At 35.3% G+C, this 20,335-nt stretch overlaps 3 protein-coding genes across 3 annotated transcripts; 2 read left to right on the top strand and 1 right to left on the bottom strand.

The window, feature by feature from the left end:
- Window positions 1–661: 661 nt before the first annotated feature.
- LOC138876106 (uncharacterized mitochondrial protein AtMg00810-like) lies at window positions 662–1,141 on the bottom strand. Its single transcript, XM_070155001.1, has one exon. The coding sequence runs from the start codon at window positions 1,139–1,141 to the stop codon at window positions 662–664; it is 480 nt and encodes a 159-aa protein (XP_070011102.1).
- A 4,094-nt stretch (window positions 1,142–5,235) lies between these two features.
- On the top strand, window positions 5,236–11,279 carry LOC104234451 (putative L-ascorbate peroxidase 6). Its single transcript, XM_009788014.2, has 10 exons — window positions 5,236–5,547; window positions 5,643–5,754; window positions 6,848–6,963; window positions 7,315–7,385; window positions 7,543–7,585; window positions 7,664–7,760; window positions 8,132–8,215; window positions 9,922–10,043; window positions 10,406–10,472; window positions 10,666–11,279. The coding sequence occupies exons 1-10, from the start codon at window positions 5,394–5,396 to the stop codon at window positions 10,769–10,771; spliced, it is 972 nt and encodes a 323-aa protein (XP_009786316.1). The 5' UTR covers window positions 5,236–5,393; the 3' UTR covers window positions 10,772–11,279.
- A 1,226-nt stretch (window positions 11,280–12,505) lies between these two features.
- On the top strand, window positions 12,506–18,753 carry LOC104234450 (calmodulin calcium-dependent NAD kinase-like). Its single transcript, XM_009788013.2, has 8 exons — window positions 12,506–12,937; window positions 13,247–13,470; window positions 13,569–13,633; window positions 15,856–16,077; window positions 16,199–16,328; window positions 17,137–17,459; window positions 17,724–17,868; window positions 18,378–18,753. Exons 1-8 carry the CDS (start codon window positions 12,754–12,756, stop codon window positions 18,615–18,617), a joined length of 1,533 nt encoding a protein of 510 aa, XP_009786315.1. The 5' UTR covers window positions 12,506–12,753; the 3' UTR covers window positions 18,618–18,753.
- Window positions 18,754–20,335: the final 1,582 nt, after the last annotated feature.

Here is a 20,335-nt window from a genome sequence, read left to right as displayed (position 1 = left end):
TGATTCAGTTTGATATGCAAATCTTTATAAATTGACAATACTCATCGAATCACCAATTCTAGAAACAAAGAAAAAAGAAAGAACAAAGAACGGAAATTGAGAGCATATGCAAAGCTCAAATCTGATCTTCTATATGAATTGAATTGTATACAAAACATGTAAGCTAGCCACTATATATATACATGTATATAGCTACTCTAACCAACTGACAGTTATAACCAGTTGAACACTCAAAGTTTCACTAACTACTTAATTAACTACTTTAACTAACTTCCTATTCAGCTGTCTCAACAACTAACTATGGTACATCAAGGCAAGTAGCTAACTCCTTCACAAACCCCCTCAAGCTAGGTGCTATGAAGATATTCTTCATGCCTAGCTTGGATAATAGTTAATGACGTTGTGTGATGCCTAGCCCCTTGGTGAGAATATCAATTGGTTGGTCTGATGAAAAAATATGGAAAAGCTGAACTAGGCCAATTTGCACCTTTTTTCGAATGAAATGACAGTCGATATCAATATGTTTGGTGCGTTCATAAAATACTGGATTGGCAGCTATTTGGATGGCAGATTTACTGTCACAAAATATGGATAAAGGTTTGTGGATGTGCACTCCTAATTCCTTAAATAAGCCAGCCACCCAAATAACTTCAGCTACTATTCAAGCCAAGTAGTGATATTTAGCTTCTGCTGAACTTCTTGATATGGTTGTCTGTTTCTTGGACTTCCATGGAATGATGAAATTGCCAAATTTGATTAAGTACCCAGTGATGGACCACCTGGTGTTTGGACATGAACCCCAATCAGCATCACAAAAAGCTGTGAGCTGAGTAGAAGCCTCTGCAGACAGCAAAACTCTAAGGCCAGATGACTGTTTCACATTCTTAACCATCCTGATGGCTGCCTCCATGTGGGAGATTTTGGGGCAATGCATGAACTGGCTGAGATATTGCACTGCAAAAGCAACGTCTGGCCTAGTCATAATCAAATAAAGAAGTCTTCCAATCAACCTTTGGTCCTCATTAGGATCATCAAGAACTCTATCATCACCAACTCCAAACTGAGTATCAAACTCAAGTGTTGTAAGCTTCTGATTGACCTCTAAAGGTACCTTAGCTGGTTTGGATCCGGACAACCCCATATCTAAAATGAGCATTAAAGCATACTTCCTTTAGTGCATTAGAATTCCCTCCTCACTCCTTGCAAATTCAATGTCTAAGAAAAATTTCAGTTCACCTAAATCCTTGATTTTGAAAACATGTTGTAAGTATGCTTTAGTTTGTTAGATCAAGTCAGCATCATCTCCTGTGATGAGCAAGTCATCGACGTAAATCAAGACTATAACTATTTTCCCTTGAACCTTTCTGGTGAATAAGGAGTAACCCAAGTGGCTTTGAACAAAACCAGAAGCTGTCAAAGAAGATGTGAGCTTGATATTCCACTGCCTAGAGGCTTGTTTAATCCCATACAGTGATTTAAGTAGTCGACAAACTTGTTGATCTCCTGCACAAGAGAAGCCCTGTGGAAATTGCATATATACTTCTTCGGTTAAATTACCCTGCAAAAAAAGAGTTATAAACATCCATTTGGTGAATGTTCCATCTATGCATGGCTGCCAAGGAGAGGACAGTTGTCACTGTCACCATTTTAACAACTGTGGAGAATGTTTATTGATAGTCTAACCCCTCTCTCTGATTATATTCTTTTGCGACCAATCTTGCCTTAAACCTCTCCACTTCTCCTATAGACTTGTACTTGATCTTATAAACCCATCGACAACCAATAGCTTTCTTCCCCTTTGGTAAAGGAACCACAACCCATGTCTTGTTGTCTTGCAATACTCGGATCTCTATTTGCATTGCCTCTATCCATCTGGGATCCTTAGATGCCTTTGTATAAGATTTAGGCTTAGTGGCTGTAGAAAATTTGGTGATGAAACTTTGATACTTAGGATCTAAGTATTTATAGTTTATGACATATAAAATAGGATATATGCATGTACGTGCTCCTAATTTCTTGTCTTCCCTCACATAATCCTTAAGCCATATTGGGGGCTTAGTTGTTCTGGATGACTTTCATTCAGTCAAACCTACTGCCTGTGATTCTTCAATTTCTTCCATGTGATCAATATGATCTGCTATATTTCCATGAGGCTCAGAAATCTCACCATTCTCCTTATCAAGCTGTTATGAAGTGTTGTGATCTTCTTGTGGAATTTGATTATGTGGTGGCATAATGGCTTCAGTGTGTTGAGCAGGTAAAACACTTATGCATGCAATATCTAGATCATCCACTACACAAAATCTCTACAATTTTGTTACATTAGTGACCAGATTACTTTGAGCTGTTTGACAATTCAGAAAAGGAAATATACTTTCATGGAACACAACATCTCTACTAATAAAGCACACTTTATTAGATAAATTATAAAGCTTGTATCATTTCTGATAAACACCATATCCCAGTAAAATTGATTTTATTGCTCTTGCACCAAATTTATCCTACTTTGGTAGTGTAGTTGCATAACAAAGACATCCTATCACTCTCATATGAGACAAAGATGGTGGTCTATTGTATAGCATTTCAAAAGGTGATTTTTCCTTTAGGACAGTAGATGGAACTCTGTTTATTATGTATGTTGTTGCTTCCACACAAGATACCCAAAAATGAATTAGCAAATTGGCTTGAAATTTGTTTGCTCTTGCTGTTTCTAGAATATGTATATGCTTCCTCTCAACCACTATATTTTATTTAGGATTGTATGGGCAGGAGCTTTGATGCAAGATCTCATGGTGTGTGAATAACTCATTGCAAGTCATGTTAAAAAAACTCAGATCCATTATTTGATCTGAAACTTTTAATCATTTTTCCAAATTGATTAAGTATTATTGCAACGAAGATTTTAAGAATTTCAAAAACATCTGACTTCACCCTCATTAGAAACAGCCATGTCCATCTAGTATGATCATAAACTAGAGTCAAAAAATAGTTCATTCCATTGTAAGTTGTGGCCTTATAGGACTCCATACATCCATGTGTATCAAATGAAAATGTGTTTCTGCTCTACTAGTGCTAACTGGAAAAGGCAGCCTTGTTTGTCTAGATAAAGGACATACATCACAATACTATAAATGAAAGGCTTCTTTATTTCTAACTGCAGAAATTCTTCTAATAATTGCCATATGCACATGACCTAATCTTCTATGTCAAACTTCAGGTTCCATCATCTGTTCTACTGCATAGATTTTATTCCATTTAATCCAGCCTCTTTACAATGTGTCCTCGGCACATATAGACCCTCTTCTTCACTACCAGTCGCCTTCATTATCCCAGTGTAGAGGTCCTGAAATACAAAATGTCCAGGAAAGAACATTGCACAACAATTTAGTTCCTTGGTCAGTTTGGACACTAACAAGAGATTGAACTTAAAGCTTGGCACACAAAGTACATCCTTAAGAACATCACCTCCTGTTAAAGAACTGTTTCCTATTTCTGTGACCTTAGCAGAGTCTCCTGTGGGCATCTGTATATTACCTGCACTACCTATTTTACTATCATTCAACAATAAGCATTCATTTCCTGTCATGAGTGCACTTGTCTCTGATGTAGAAGCTTTACTGAGCATGTTAAGCAGCATGTTGTATTGCTCCTGTGTGATCATTGGAGTAGCACTGTTGGCTTGATTGTTTGCATTTGTTTCAGATTGCAGGGGACTACCATCAACAACATTAGCTCTAGCTTATGCTTGAAACCTAGAGGGTATCTAATTAACTTGTAGCAGTTCTCCTTGTGGTGTCTTTTCTTGTTGCGGTAACCACAATGCATCAGTTTAAAACAACCATCTCTTGTATGCCCTTTTACATGACAGTACTCACATTTAATATTCCAGTTTATTTTCTGCCTTGGTACATTGTTTCTAGTTGTGAACATAGCAGCTGACTCCATAGCTTCTGCAGTTACATGATTACTTCCTGCCACCAGTTTCTGACTCTCATCCTGAACAATTAGAGCGTGTGCTTGATTCACATTGATCATCTTCGACTTCATGAGGATTTGGCTCCTTGTCTGGCTATATCCTTCATTTAATCCCATTAGAAATTGTAGTAAACGTTGATATTGTAGATGCCCTGCAAAATTCTTCGACTTTTCACAATCACATGAAGGAGGTAGCATCATTGAATCATACTCGTCCCATAAATCTTTCAACCTTGAATAATATACAGATACTAATGATGTTCCCTGAGTCAAAGCAAAGATCTCTTTATGAAGAGAATACAGACATGATTCATTCACCTTATTAAGTCATTCCTACAATTCCTTCCAGACCAAATATGCATTCGAACGAAAAAGAATTCCACTCAACAATTCTTTGCTCATATTACCAGTAAGCCATGAAACAACTATTGCATTACATCTATCCAATTGGTGCCCTAAGGTTGGCCCAAATGTGTCCCTAGTGATCGTTCCATCTATAAAACCTAGCTTATTCCTTCCTAGGAGTGTAACTCGCATCGCTCTATCCAACAAAGTGTAATTCCCCACACCTACGAGCTGAATGCCAAACAGATAATGAACCAGGAGCATCAGAAGGATGAAGATACAGGGGATGGTTGTGGTCAATGAGCACTGAAGCTGGAACAAATGTCCCCAAATCAGATATCTCATCAATCGCCATTAAAATTTTCAGTTATACAGAACACAGAACTGTAAATTTGAAGGAAATAATAAAAGATTATGAACAAAATCGAAAATAACAAACAAATCTAGGGTTCGTCGCAGATACGAATTAGGATTCGAAGTTTTCACGAGAAATGTCGATGAATCTCTCGATCGTCTTCAATCTGCGAAGAACAATCCCTAGATCATATCTACGGGCAGCTCTGATACCATGATAAAACTCATCGAATCACCAAATCTAGAAATAAAGAAGAAAGGAAGAACAAAGGACGAAAATTGAGAGTACATGCAGAGCTCAAATGTAATTTTCTATATGAATTGAATATATACAAAACTTGTAAGCTAGCCACTATATATACATGTATATAGCTACTCTAACCAACTAACAGTTGTAATTAGTTGTACACTCAAACTTTCACTAACTACATAATTAATCACTTTAACTAACTTCGTATTCAGCTAACTCAGCAACTAACTATAGTACATCAACGCAAGTAGCTAACTCCTTCACATAAATTAGCACTCTCTATATTAGTTTTTAATTTGTTTTCGGTATGAGGGGAGAGATTTTCTTCTTTCTCCTTCTTTTGTTTGCTTCTTTTTTATTTTTTTGTATCACAGAAAATTTCATTCAGAAAAAGAAAAAGGAAAAAGGATAATTGTGCTGTCAAAGAAGTTGAGAGTTTGGATAACGTAAAAAAAAGGCGCGGTTAAGGATGAGTCACACAGTCGCCGTCGATCGTTGGGTTCTCAGTTCCGGCGCTTCCTCCTTTACCTCCACTTCCAACTTCTACTTCCCCACCAAATTCACTAGAAGCCCTCATTTTGGCGGCAACATAATTCGAGCTTCCGCCACCACCAGCGGTTCAAGTAAGCATTGAACCTTTAATTTATGAAACATTGCTGAAGGATTTTGCATTTAATTCGAGATGGCTATTTTTTCTTTTTCTTTTTTGGAATTGCAGATGAAAGTGTAATTTGCAAATCGTTATTATGTGGAAGGAGAGCTTTACTGTCTTTAGCTACCTTGTCTCTCGTTATGCCGTGTGATAGAGTTAACAATAGCTTTGCTGCTGAGTACGTCTCAAATGCATTCCTTTTTAAGAAATGTGTACTATTGAATTTTTAAAGTTTAGAACTGCTTTCTTGTTCATTCCTTTTTTTGTAGCTCAGTTTGGATTTCACTTTCTTTTAAAAGGAAACGATTAGAGAGATCCAAATTGTGGTGTTAACTATCAAGAAATCCGATACCGCAAAGTTAAGCAATTTGCAAATAAGCCTAGTGGTCAGTAGCGGAACCAGGAATATAAACAAGGGATTCAAAAATGTCACCGTTGGGATTTGAACCTGACCTAATTTTGAACCCCTTTGCCACTTTACTAGAACTTTCCCTTAAGTCAAGGGGATTCAACACCTTGTATATAATCAAGGAACTAGTTTTGCCCAACGTAGAGGTGCTGAAATCATGTTTATTCAAAAGAGGCAGTGTTTAGCCCGCATAATCTACATTTTTCGATTAGTTTATTTATGGATGAGTCCTATGTGCAAGTTCAATTTGAGAGTTCTCTAAAGTTGTGAATGCATGCTCCTTTCCCAATGATTCTATACCCCTTTTAGATTACAAATATATAGAAAAGATATGAGAGATTTAGATTTTGAAGAGGAAGGATACTATTCGCTTAATGTGAATCTAGTTTCTCCAACTTTCTCCAGAAGCATCAACCATTTCTGTTTGGAGAGAATCTTATTCCAAAACTGATGATTAATGATTTCCTCATGGAAGGTACTTCGTCAAATGTTCTTGAAGCATGTGGTTTGGTAGTAGAACGTTGAAATACGAAATATTCGTAGAGTCATCCCTATGTGAAGATTGGTAGTTACTGCTTGGACTTAACAAAACATGCATAGATCGAGTATGCTTGATCACCTTTTCTGCTTTTATATCAGCAGAGACAAGTTTGCAATTATAGGATGAATTAGAGAAAGTAATTCATAAGAGAGAGGTTCCTAGAAGTTCTGTTAACTTCAAACCTCTCCAAATTTTAATTTCATAACTAAGATCTCAGCAAAATTTGCTTGACAATGTAATTATTTGTTTCAGTTTATTTCTTTTAAGCAATGTTACCCCACGTTTGTATTCCTTAAAAGAGATGTAAATTTTTTTCGGCAGTGAGAGTTTTCGCTTAAGGGAAGAGATCAGGAAGGTATTATCCAAGGGCAAGGCTGCTGGTGTACTTCGCCTTGTATTCCATGATGCAGGAACTTTTCAAGTTGATGAGAAAATTGGTAATTCCTTGAAACACTTTCCTTTTTCTCTCCCTACCAAAAGAAAAAAAGAAAAGAAAAGAAATTGATACAGAAGAAACAAGAAGGATGTTTTTTCCAAACATTAGCAACTTCCAATTGCAAGCTTTGTAATCTATCGCCTCTTTTAGATTCTGCAGAGCTGGTCTAAAAGGGTTATAACATCACAAAATGCAGATTGAAATGCTTCTAACATCATTCACCTGCAAACCCTGGATATATCTTTTTTAGTCTTTATCCAAAAAATTGTGTAATATGCATATGTACTTGAAAGAAGATGTTGGTCTTCCATTCCTGGATGCATGATATCAACCTCAATTGCTCTTATATTAGGGGGTATGAATGGCTCTATAGTTTTTGAACTCGACAGACCCGAAAACAAAGGCCTTAAGAAATCTATAAAGGTAAGCAGTTTTATTGTTGCTTTTGTTTTCACCATCCTTGTGAATAGTATGTAGAAATTCTCATTTTAGATTTTAGTTATTTACCATTTCCAAAGACTGATGAACTCTCATATGGATTTCAACCAGCTAACATCTCGGTCCATGCATTGTTCTTCAGATTCTGGAGAAAGCAAAGAGTCAAATAGGTGTTGTGCAACCAGGTAAACTGTTCAGACAATAAACTTCTGTTAGTTCATTTTCTACCAGCGTGACTTTTTTATTGATGGCTTTGTTGTCAGTCTCGTGGGCTGATATAATAGCTTTGGCTGGAGCAGAAGCTGTTTCATTGTGTGGTGGACCTAGCATCCCGATTAAGCTGGGCAGAATTGATTCACTGTAATGGTCTACCTTTTAGTTTTTCATATTAGTTATGTTCTGCTAAATAAGAGGTAGATTCATTGATGAATGTGGAGCTATATTTCCTTGCTACGATCTTTTCATTTACATTTTTGTAGAAATAGGATGCAAAGATTTAGTAATCATGATCATCTGAATATCTTTAATTTAGCGATTGACAAGCAACTTACAATCTTGATTGAAGCCTTTGCAACTAAATTATTTCCATTTCAAAGAGAAAAAAGATTGAGTAGCAGATGGTAGAGCAGTTATCAAGATGAAACCCTTTATACATGTAGCGACCATATTCAGGTGATTGACGTAATTTATCTACAGTATCTACATTCTGATAGCTGACTTTGATTTTGTAGGGTGCCTGATCCTGAAGGAAAACTTCCTGAAGAATCACTTGATGCTACTAGTTTGAAGCAATGTTTTGAAAGAAAAGGTTTCTCGTGAGTCTAATGGCCATACTCGAATCTGCTGTTTATTTTTATTTTATCTTGGTGCTCTCCTTGTGCTCCATACCATTATTCAATTAGCATTGACATATAGTTATGCCATTCATGTAATTTGACTGGGTTTATTTTTTGCAGTTGCTGTTAGCGAGCAAATAGATAATCCTGTTTGTATTTTTCATGTTTCTTCTGCCTCTGATTTAGTGGATAAAAATCACTGTAGGGGATTCCCCCCCCTTTCAATAGCTTCTCCAGATGAAGTAATGAGACTTGCAATTCATACAAACTTTTGCTTCTTTCTTGGCATTTCTATGGTTTTCTTCACTTGCAACATTCTGTGTTTAATTTTCACAGATGTTGAGTAATATACATAAAACTGTTGTACTCAGGTTAAGCGCATCTCCAAATGAACTGGCCTTATAGCATCAGTATGTGATATATGTATCCATTCTATAATTAGTTTCTAATGCTAAACCCTTTTTAACAAATATTAAATGCAGTATAGACAAATGTGGTGATAAATAACATATGTTATCACTGTAGCTTATGTGGATAAATAAGAAAATTTGGTAATTCATATCGTGGAGTAATGTTAGTTCTGTCTTGTTTATGTGGAAGTGACCTCTCATTAGTTCTGCTATATTTCGTGAGGCATGTGAAGTACTTCTGTATTTCGTACGTCTCATATGCATCTTGTTTCTCTTTCTCCAGTGTTACAATCTCACACAGTGTCATCATATTCTCAGACTTTTCAAAAGCTGGTTTTTGTTATCTTCCTTGTGATCGTTTCTGATTTGGGATCTTGTTTATTATCGCTTTCTTATCCTTCTGAGTTTCTAATGCATGGCTATGAGACTCATAGTTTAGCTCCATGTCCCATTTACGTGATGCATAATAATAAGAACTTGAACAACAGCTACAATTTCAAGAACTTGGCTTTATTAGACAGTTAAATTAAGGTACACAATGTGGTGGCATTTGATGAACCAAGTACATACAGAAAGTCACATTTTCTTGTACTAATACAAATACGGTATATAAGTCATAAAATTTTTAACCTCCATGACATACACAATTTTTCTAAATCGTGCATAAGGAGCATATGACGCAGCCAGTCTCTAAGGTAGTCATTTTGAACATTAGATCTGTTGGTGTTATCCAAGGCCACGTTAAGAAACTCATCTGAGATGATACTTTTAGAGGAAGAAAGAGGCATTTATTTTAAATATATTCAAAGTATTCAATAGCACTTTTTTCTTTTGCATATATGCTTTTCTTTGTAAGGCAATTTGTATTCAATATGTCATTATGGTGTCAATCTTAGTATGATATTTTGTGACTGATTGCATGACTAATTGCCCGTATCCTTCCCCCCCTGCCTCTAGGTTAAGGAACTTCAGTTTAGCTGCACAAAATACAATAGTTCACTATGATATTTTGCCTCCTTTATTTAGCTGCATCAGTTCTGTACTTTGGGTTGAGAATGTCATCGACTGACAATTCAAAACCCAAAAGACATATCTCACATTGGTATGTGTAGAGAGCTCTATTCAAATATTTAGTTTTTGATAATCATGCTAGCCAATTGCTATAGGTCTGAGCAGTCCAGCCTCCTTGCTCGCCTATTCTTGGATTAAAAGCTAGATCTGTTGATTATCACCGTTAAGATATTCCGCCTGATGGATTGTGCATTTTGTTGGCAGAACTCAGGAACTTGTTGCCTTGTCTGGCGCGCATACTCTAGGAAGTAAAGGATTTGGGAATCCAGTTGTCTTTGATAATGCATACTTCAAGATACTCATGGAGAAGCCATGGTTATCCTCAGGTGATGAATGACATTTATATGCATACTTATATCTGAGTTATTGAAATAAATGTCAAACACACGTCAGAAACTATGCAGCAGTGATAGTCTTATCTTTCTGAAATGGAAATACCTGATACCTACATGGTTAGAGTTTAGATGATTGTTACACAGAAAATTGCTAAGCAAGACTAGGCTTCCGAATTAGCTAAACTGCAAACTGCTTATGCTTCACTATTTATGAGGAATGATGACACTCTTTCTGATAATAGAAGACCTCCTATTTCTTAGAATTCCTTTCATACGAAAATGGTCATAGAACATAATTTCCTTTTTTAGTATCTTCAACCGTGTAGTATTTTAAATCTCTTTTATCTATACAGCTGGCATGACTAGTATGGTTGGCCTTCCTTCTGATAGGGCACTTGTTGAAGATGATGAATGTGTAAGGTAATGTTTTCTCTGACCTTATGTTATGGTGGTTCCTTTATTGTGGTTACTTTATCCTGACAAAAGCTAATGATGTCAGGCGTACGCCTCTGCTAGCGAAATGCAGAATTTTCAATTCACTAATCTAGTTTCAGTTCCCAAGTTATAGACTTGCTATTTGGTAATGATATGTCTTTCATGCTTCTTGAAACAGATGGATCTCAAAGTATGCTGAGGATCAGAGTTTATTTTTTGAAGATTTCAAGAATGCCTATACCAAACTTGTTGACACTGGTGCAACTTGGAAGAAATCATTGTAGTCCTCAAGATTAATCAGCAATACCTCGTCATAGCAAGTGAGTTGTTTTGGTATAAACAAGATTCCATGACACAACAACAAATGCAGTCAATGCCAATTTTTGGTTACATGGGCAATCTTGCGATAGGCAAATCCTGAACGGAGAAGTTGCAGCTGAAGGTTAGAAAATGAAAGAATTACGACTTGGAAGAAAAAGATGCAAAGTCAAAACTTTAAAGGAGAGGCTTGCCTCTCTCTACCAATCAATGTTTAAACTTGGCCCCCATTGATCAACAACAGCGTCTGCAAGCCACTACTTGTCCTACTCCTACAGGATCATAAGAAATGTTATCTTGTTCCACTTGATCTAAAGAAATGTATGAGAACCAAAGGAGGGAAAATGCATGTAGTAGTATAATACAGCTTCATTTTGGTGTTCATATCACTATGTCAAATTGTTTTCTGTAAACATTGAGTGATATAATTATGTCCAGAGGGTAATTTTACTAATTAAAGGTTTTGAAGCCCCACTTAAATCTCATTCTTTAGCATTTGTTCTTAGTCTTGGCTTTACTCCGGAAAGGATGACTTATCAAAGAAAAGTGATCACCTTAATATGTAAATTTGGTTTTTTCCCCTTTTTCTTTTGGGACAAGCTTTTCATTTTCTTTTTAAAGGATGTGATTTTATTCGGGTTTTTTTTTGGGTTTGGGGTTTTTTTTGGGAGGGTGGGGGTGGGGTGGTGAGTAGGCTTATATCCTGAAGGAGCTGTATATAGGACTAAGACGAGTTTATAAAAAGTGACATGGACAACGAGAATTTATATAGTCGACTTCAACCTACATGAAGTTATTGTGTCATGCACATTTGGTGTTGACACTGGGCTATAAGATGATGAAGACATGAGAGAGGATGCAACCAATGCAATCAAACAGATAACTTCAATTCCCACCTGCTGTCCAATCTTATCTTGCATGCAATTAATATCTTTTTTTTTCCATTCTAATAGTTTTCACTAGTTTTGTTCCCTTCTTCAGATAATAGTTATGAACCTGAATGCCCCATCAAGAAACTAGAAAACGAAAAGCCACTTGTTCTATTTCATTGTGTCTTTATCTATAAAGTTTCTTGACAAGTCCTGTTTACTTTTTATTTTGTCAATCCAAGGGGTATTCCTCCAAGAGTTCTCCCTTCTCTTTGAAAAAGCAATTTCACTGTGGTTTTGTAATGAGATTGATAATTCGAATGGTCAGTTACGTGAAACCTTAAATAGATAGAGACCGAACTCCTTTTTTGTGATTTAGGAGTTATAGGATTGTTTTTAACTTCCAAAGTGTATAAAGAATAGTATTGAATAGGATACATTAGTAATGTTGGGTTTAGTAATATTAGGATTAGTTATGCTGAGATTATTTTTTATTACTGTTTTATTTGGGAGTACTAAAAAATAATAAGCAACGCTTAAATTTTTTATTATTTTTATTCATTTACAAAAATACCCTCCACATTCTTTAGCTATGTATAAGAATAGTAGTGATATAACAATTTTGTCTTTATATATACTCGTTCAGGTATTAAAAATTATGATACTGCTAATACCATGGTTTGCTATTTAAAACTCTAGTATTACTAATGCCATATTGGTGCTTTAGAAAAAAATCCGCATAAATGCTTTTCTCATTTTCATGAAGGAAAACAAAAAGAATAATTTATCAAGACAGATAACCAATTTATTAGTCATATAGTGTTAACACGTGTTCTTGACATTCAAACAACCATAACGATTAACATGCAACAGCCTAAGCTCCATGAACAATCCCTTAATCTGCTATTTTCCTTAATTTTTGCTTTAACCAGATCTCAAATCCAAACCTTTTTTCTTCATTATGTTCTTCTTATTTTCTCAAGAAATGAAAAAAAGTCCAATCAATTATCTAAAATGGTCTCTTTGATCTCTACTTCTAATCAAGCCATTTCAACATTATTATAACTGATCTTTTTTGCATGGGAAATGCCATGGCTTCTTCAAAACCATCATATATCATTGTAGCATCTTCAATTGGATTAATTCTTGCTGCTGCTGTGCATTATCGCCTCAAGAAAATTCGTGACCAAAAAATTGTTCCTCGTACTAAAGTTACCAATACTGGTCAGATCCTTAGGTTTGAGAGCTTTTCTCATTATGTAGGTAATTTTCCATGAATCCCTTCTACGATTTTTTTTTGTATAATAGTGTTGTTCGAGTCAGTTTGCGCATACCTCGATTATTTAATCGTGTACCTGTGTACCTCCGGCCAGCAAAGATATTGAATAATTCGGTTCGAGAACGCTTAGGCAGATGAAAAGAAATCACATAGTAGTATTTTTGTTTTTGTTGGGATTTGAACACAGACTGTCATGATTTTCATCCACTTCATTAAGCTAGGCCATCGTCTTTAGAATTTTCTATTGTTACCTTTTTTATGATTAGTGATGTTAGTCATGTATGAATATGCAGCTAGACAAATGGGATTTGCTGATAAGAGGGAATGTCCACATTTATGCAAATTAGCTGCTGAATATATAAGAAAATCAGAAGGGTGTGAAGAAGATATATACAACTTCTTTTCTAATGAACCAGATGCTGATTCACTCTTTATAAAGCTAGTTGAAGAATTTGAGAGATGCATCCTTAGTTACTTTGCATTTCATTGGTGCCATGCTTCTCATATGATCAGCCAGGTAAATTCATTTAAAGGATAGCTTTTTTTATCTCTCTGTGTTTCTAATTCAAGTAATTAAGATGCTAATTAATTTCCTCTTGTTACGTGATCTTTCAGATTTTGGGTGCTGATCATGCAGAGCCCAAAAAGAAGCTGAAAAACATTGTCATGGCTGCCACTAGGTACAACAACCCAATAATTAGGACATATTTTCAGTACTACCTTCAAATTAGATTTAACTCATATACACTAACACTAACAGTATGCTGAAGGGCTAACAGTATGCTGAAGGAGGGCCTTGGAGCAACGGTAAAGTTGTGTCTGTGTAATCTATAGGTCATGGCTCGAGTCGTGGAAGCAACCACTAATGCTTGCATTAGGTTAGGTTGTCTACATCATTTCCCTTCGTGTGCGGCCCTTCCTCGGACCCTACGTGAACGTGGGATGCCTTGTGCATCGGGCAACCATTTTACACTAACAATATACTTAGAGCATGTTTGGAAAGCCACCTTGGAAATGGATTTGGATGTAATTACACAGTTTGGCATGTTTGTTTGGCCAAGTAATTACTTGGTCAGCATGGAATTGGGTGTAATTGGATGGGTGTAATTACACTCTCCAATTCTCAGGGGAGGGGGGAGTAAGAATTGGTGGTAATTACACTGTGTAATTACAAGATTGCTTTTTAGTTTCTTTACTTTTTATTTTTATTTTTATTTATTTTCTTTATAAATTTTTATTTCTATTATTTTAATTTTTTAATTTTATTTTTACTTTTAATTTTTTTTGAAATTTTAAAATATATTTTTCTTTGTATATTATTTATTTTTTATTTCTCTATCTTTACTTCTTGTGATTCCATGTAATTGCTTACATTTTATTTTTTTATTTTTTTATTATTCTATTTTTGAAATTACACCTCCTAATATTAGGGACTCCTGCAGGTAGGGGTGTTCAAACCGAACCGGAAAATCGCACCAAACCGAAAAACCAAACCAAACCGATTAAAAACCCCGACTAGGTTTGGTTTGACTTGGTTTGGTATTGAGTAAAAAAACCAAACCGACATATAAATATATTTTTATTTATATTTTTAAGACTTTATAGTAAATTTTCTTTAGAAAATGTAGAAATATTTGGGATCCTCTCATGTATTAACCTTGAAAGCGTAAATTAACGAAAAATTATTGTTAGACGACTAAGAAAATAACTATCATGTGTTACTAAAAAAATTCTCTCATTAGAATATTTTAATAGATCATATGTTTGTCAATTTTTTTCCATATTTACTAAACATATATTCACTTATCAAAGCTTTATCTATAATTTTAACAAAGTAAGATTGAAATAATATTCATGTAACAAAAAAACCCAAAAATCCGAAAAACCCGACAAAACCGAACCAATCCAAACCGAATAGTTGGTTTGGTTTTGATAAAAACCGAACCAACCCAGTCCATGTACACCCCTACCTGCAGGTAATAAGAAGCTTGAAAAATGAAGCCCATTTTTTTGAAATCCCACTATAGTAATAATGAGTCACTAACAAACTTGGTATATAATGAGTGATGCAATTAAAGTGAAATTTCGTTGTTGAGTGTGGTTATAAGCTTATCATGTTTCCTAATCTTAAGTTATAGTGGAACTTACCATTATTATGTTGGAATTTGACATATGTTAAACTATTTTTTTTTTTTTTAAATTGTGCTAATTCATGGTTCCAATGCACTTGTTTTAGTAGTATTGGCTCACATTGTATGTTGTTCATTTTTGAGTTAGAATTGATAAATTAGTTTTATTAAATATTTGAATAATGCTATGACATTATATTTATAAATATTAATTTATTTCATCAAACATGAATTCCACGTTGTTCTTATAAAATATATATAAATTATTTTTATAATATTAGTTATAAATAAATGATTACTAATTAATGTATATATGCACGAAAAATATACATCTTAAATATCAAATATAATATCATTTATACTTATAAAAGTTTATAGGCATATATTTATTATATTAACTTTTAATTTTTGATAATTACTTATTTTTAAATTTAATCTAACTGTGTAATTACACTTGTGCAACCAAACAGTAAACTTGTAATTACACTATAACAAATAAACAGGTTATCGTAATTACACAACTACCCTAATAATTACATCAATTCCAATTACCTGGTGGCTTTCCAAACATACCCTTAACAAAATTTTACACTATCAATCAATTTAACCTATTATAGAAGATTACTTACCTTATTTTTTTAGGTAACTAATTCCACTTATTATGGACAGTTATATCTAGTTATAATATTTTACAAATGACATGATAGTCAAAGTTTCTACCTATACTCTGTGGAATTTGGCATATTACTAACACTGTCTTCTTCATTAAAAAGGGAACAAAGATTTGAAAGGGTGACAAAGAATCTGAAGGTAGCAAGAGTATTTACAACCTTAGTTGAAGAGATGAAAGCAATAGGGCTTGTTTCAACAGATGATTCACAGTGCACAGATGTTATGGTTCCAATGGCTCATAAAGATAGAAGCCCTGTCCTCCTCTTTATGGGTGGTGGTATGGGAGCTGGCAAAAGCACTGTGCTTAAGGACATTCTCAAGGAGTAAGAATATATGGCTACTTAATTAATTTTGTAAATAACTAAACAAAGTATAATGTGGATTTATTATGAATTCTTTATGTAAGATACTAATATGGAGTTGTCTGCATAAATTTTTGTTTAGACCATTTTGGGCAGGAGCAGCAGCTAATGCTGTAGTAATAGAGGCAGATGCTTTCAAAGAATCAGATGTCATTTACAAAGCCCTTAGCTCTAGGGGACATCATAATGACATGCTTCGAACTGCTGAGTTGGTAAATATATGCTTCTTAAACTCTCAATTTAAAGCCATCAAAATGAGCTTAGCCCGCGAGATTAGTCCAACCTAACCTGCTTAAAGGCTGGGTAGGGCAAGCATGTGTTGCGTTTCAAGCCTTTTCAAATGAAAGGTTGGATTGGGCTGTTAAATTCTATAGTCCGCTAGGACGGATTGGCTCAACCCGTTTTGACAACTCTAAATATCCCGCTTGCTCCTATATATCACTTCTCAATCATACCCATTGGCGAACCTACATTTTAATACTAGTGCGTGCTCAAGCACCCATTGTTTTTTACCCATACACTCTATATTCATATAGGATACTAGTAATATCATGAATTTAGATTTAGTGAGCACCCAATCTCATGAAATGGTAGTAGCAACTTTACAACTGAAGGTAGTTGAACTACATTCATGATTCTAAAGTTTGGGATTTGCTCGTGGAAGCAGCTACTAAAGAATGCATTAGGGTAGATTGTCTACATCACACTCCATGTGGTGCGACCCTTCCTCGGATCCTGCATAAACGCAGGATGCCATATGTACCGAGTTGCCAAAAAGAAAAAAAAGGATCGACCTGAAAAACGAAATAGAAAATATACCACTCCTGAGATTATCTTACCTAACTAGCTAGGTCAATAATCTCTTTGTACCTTGAGTTAAGGAGAGAGCAAACAATTGTCCTACTTTCAACTTAATGGATTTTGCCAATTTTGAGATTATGTTTTATCTGGTTCTAATTCTTTTAATTATAGTGGTTAAGGAATAATATGGCAAAAGTTGCATTGAAATGTAATATGCAGGTACATCAATCATCAACAGATGCAGCATCATCCCTGCTAGTAACAGCACTAAATGAAGGGAGGGATGTGATAATGGATGGTACACTCTCATGGATACCCTTTGTAGTGCAGACTATAACCATGGCCAGAAATGTTCACCGGCGCCGTTACCGCATGGGTGTTGGTTACAGAATAGAGGATGATGGAACTGTTACTGAAAACTACTGGGAACAGCTGAATGAAGAACAAGAGGCCACTGATGGGAATAGAAAAAGAAGACCTTATAGAATAGAATTGGTTGGAGTTGTTTGTGATGCTTATTTAGCTGTCATTAGAGGAATAAGGTATGAAATTATCTACCTATAATATGTCAAAAAAGAAATAAAAGTTACATTTGTCATAAAATATAATATTTGTACTAAGTTCGCTCTGATGTAAGTAGTATTATAGTACTTTCGTACTCACTGACTTAAAATCTTAGCTCTGCCTTTTCCTGATAGCTAGCATTTCTACCTAACTTGAACTTCTAGATATTAATACCAAGTAGAATAGTCAATTTTTTCTAGTACTAGTACTAGTATTAATTGTGAATTTGTGGTTGTTTACAGGAGAGCAATCATGTGTAGAAGAGCAGTAAGAGTTAATTCACAGCTGAAATCACACAAGAGATTTGCAAGTGCATTCCATACATACTGTCAGCTAGTAGACAATGCTAGATTATACTCCACTAATGCATTGGAAGGCCCCCCTAAGGTACAACCAAACAACTTCCTACAAAATCTTCTTACTTTTGTTTTTTGTTTCATTTGTCTCTGCCTATAGGTCATTTCTTACCTATAGATCACAGGTTTCAGCTGTCGAAATAGCCATTAATGCTTGTATTACGGCAAGTTATCTACATCACACCCTTTGAGGTGCGGCCATTTCCTGGACCCTGCTTGAAAATAGGATGCTTTGTGCACCGGCTTGCCCTTCATTTGTCTTTGCCTGAAGGAAGCCCTGGAGCAACGGTAAAGTTGTCTCTGTGTGACCTATAACTCACGGGTTTGAGCCGTAAAATCAGTCACACTGATTCTTGCACCCCTTTGGGATGTGGCCTTTTCCCCTATTTTGCGCGAACGCGGAATACTTCGTGCGCCGAGTCGCCCTTTTCATTTGTCACAGCTTGCACATTCTTATAATTTGCCTATCATATGGCACATTGTAATACTAAATGGCATATATACAGCTGACTCTTTATTGATTAATTCTTTTCTCAACAGTTGATAGGGTGGAAGGAGAAAGACAAGACACTATTAGTTGATCCAGATGAGATAGATGTACTGAAAATGGTGGGAAGGTTGAATGATGGAGCAAACTCCATATATGAACTTTACAAGAATCCACATCCAGCTTTTCAAGCAGGTTCTGTTTGGAAAGATATTGTCTTGTCACCTTCTAGGTTGAACATTCAGAAAGAACTCAAGTATTCCATTCAGAAAGTTGAAAGGATGAGACCCTAGCTCATCACTTAATTACTAGTAGTACTTCTCATAAATTAAACTGCATATTATTTGTATTTAATTATCACAAACTTATTGCTGCACACAATTAATTTTATGTGTGCAAAATTTATAGGAAACTAGTGGTAGAAATTAAATTGACATATTCTTATTTTATAGTATAAGATGATTACAAGTGTCTTAAACTTTTCGATTTTAATTTACAAAATTTTTGGATCATATCAAGATTCAGTTTCATGAATCCACAACCTTGTGTTCCATTACGTCGTGGCTATAGCGGGTAGTTCCATGTTTATAAATAATGGTAATATTCTTCAAATTTGGTAGCCGTTATATTTAAATAGCTATAGCTTTAACCAAAGATTCCTCTGACTAACATTCAGAGATTTTATAACTACAATAGTAGTAGTACTATTTTTTATTAGGATCGATGTTTACGAGTACGATTATTTAATTGTTATATCCGATACTATGAAGTATGAACTATTCTTTTCCATTTAAAACAGTTCGAGGGAACACAAATCTTATAAAAACAAATTGTTTATACTACACTAGTTTCAAGATTCAGCACGTTTTATGGTCTAAAGTGTCATGTTATATTTGCTTATTTTCATTTTTTTTTTCTTTTTTTTTCTTTGTGAGGAAGCTCAAAGAGGGGGAAAATGGTTAATTTCACAAAAAAATTCTCATCATAATAGTAAAGTAATGAAACTATGTTTTTGTTACGTTAAGTACGGGCATTTGTATCTATATCCGCTTTTTGGGTCACGTTTTAATTTGTGCTCACTTTGCAAAAAAAATTGCAAGCGTACCCACTTTTTCGCGTAACTTCAGCATACGGGGCAGGAGTAGCAAAGACAATCACGCAAAACTTCAGCATTCTAGTAGACGGGCCTAAAGTAGCAAAAATTGTTGAACCAAGTGTGCTGAAGTTTTTGTTTGTAATTGCTGAACTTAAGCATAGTAGCTGAAGTTTTGTTCTCCATTTGCTGAAGTTTTTGTTTGTAATTGCTGAACTTAAGCATAGTAGCTGAAGTTTTGTTCTCTATTTGCTGATGTGATGAGTCATCACTTGCTTTTAAATTGAATTTTGTGTTCCGAGGCCTTGAAAGCCTCATTTAGTGTCACCTCGATTTTCGTGCGCAATCCGGGCGCGTAGCCGGAAAACTTAAATGTGAAAATCTGTGAAAAATAAGTTTTGACTATAGAATGAATTAATTTTGACTTCGGTAAACGTTTTGGGTAAACAAACTCGGACCCGTGATTTGACGGTCCCGGAGGGCCCGTAGGAAATTATGGGACTTAGGCGTATGCCGGGAATCGAATTCTGAAGTCCCAAGCCCGAGAAATGAATTTTTTTAAAGTGTTGATTTCCTGTTAATTCAAGTTGTTAAAAGGATTAAAATGAAAGAGTTAGAATTTCTATATATTTCGTGGCTTGCCTAGCTTCTACGAGTAGGCGTCATCACGACCCCCGAGGGTGGGAAATCGGGTCGTGATAAGTTGGTATCAGAGCTCTAGGTTACACAGGTCTCACAATTCACGGACAAGCTTAGTAGAGTCTAAGGGATCGGTACGGGGACGTCTGTATTTATCCTCTAGAGGCTACAGAGTTAGGAAAAACTTCACATTTGTTCTTTCTGTCGTGCGGTTTGGTTTCTCAAATACTAATTAAATTTCTACTTTGTTCTTTCGCAGATGACGAGAACACACGCTTC

Source organism: Nicotiana sylvestris, chromosome 8 (genome assembly GCF_000393655.2).
Source record: "Nicotiana sylvestris chromosome 8, ASM39365v2, whole genome shotgun sequence".
In the NCBI taxonomy this organism is placed as follows: domain Eukaryota; kingdom Viridiplantae; phylum Streptophyta; class Magnoliopsida; order Solanales; family Solanaceae; genus Nicotiana; species Nicotiana sylvestris.
This window is presented reverse-complemented; position numbering and strand designations above follow the sequence as displayed.

Excerpts from the sequence above, each read along its gene's own strand:
- LOC138876106 (XM_070155001.1), bottom strand. The coding sequence starts at position 1,141 with ATGGGGTTGTCCGGATCCAAACCAGCTAAGGTACCTTTAGAGGTCAAT.
- LOC104234451 (XM_009788014.2), top strand. The coding sequence starts at position 5,394 with ATGAGTCACACAGTCGCCGTCGATCGTTGGGTTCTCAGTTCCGGCGCT. Across the intron at positions 5,548-5,642 it reads CGCCACCACCAGCGGTTCAA|ATGAAAGTGTAATTTGCAAA; the intron begins GTAAGCATTGAA and ends TTGGAATTGCAG. Across the intron at positions 6,964-7,314 it reads TCAAGTTGATGAGAAAATTG|GGGGTATGAATGGCTCTATA; the intron begins GTAATTCCTTGA and ends CTCTTATATTAG.
- LOC104234450 (XM_009788013.2), top strand. The coding sequence starts at position 12,754 with ATGGGAAATGCCATGGCTTCTTCAAAACCATCATATATCATTGTAGCA. Across the intron at positions 12,938-13,246 it reads GAGCTTTTCTCATTATGTAG|CTAGACAAATGGGATTTGCT; the intron begins GTAATTTTCCAT and ends ATGAATATGCAG. Across the intron at positions 16,078-16,198 it reads CTTAAGGACATTCTCAAGGA|ACCATTTTGGGCAGGAGCAG; the intron begins GTAAGAATATAT and ends ATTTTTGTTTAG.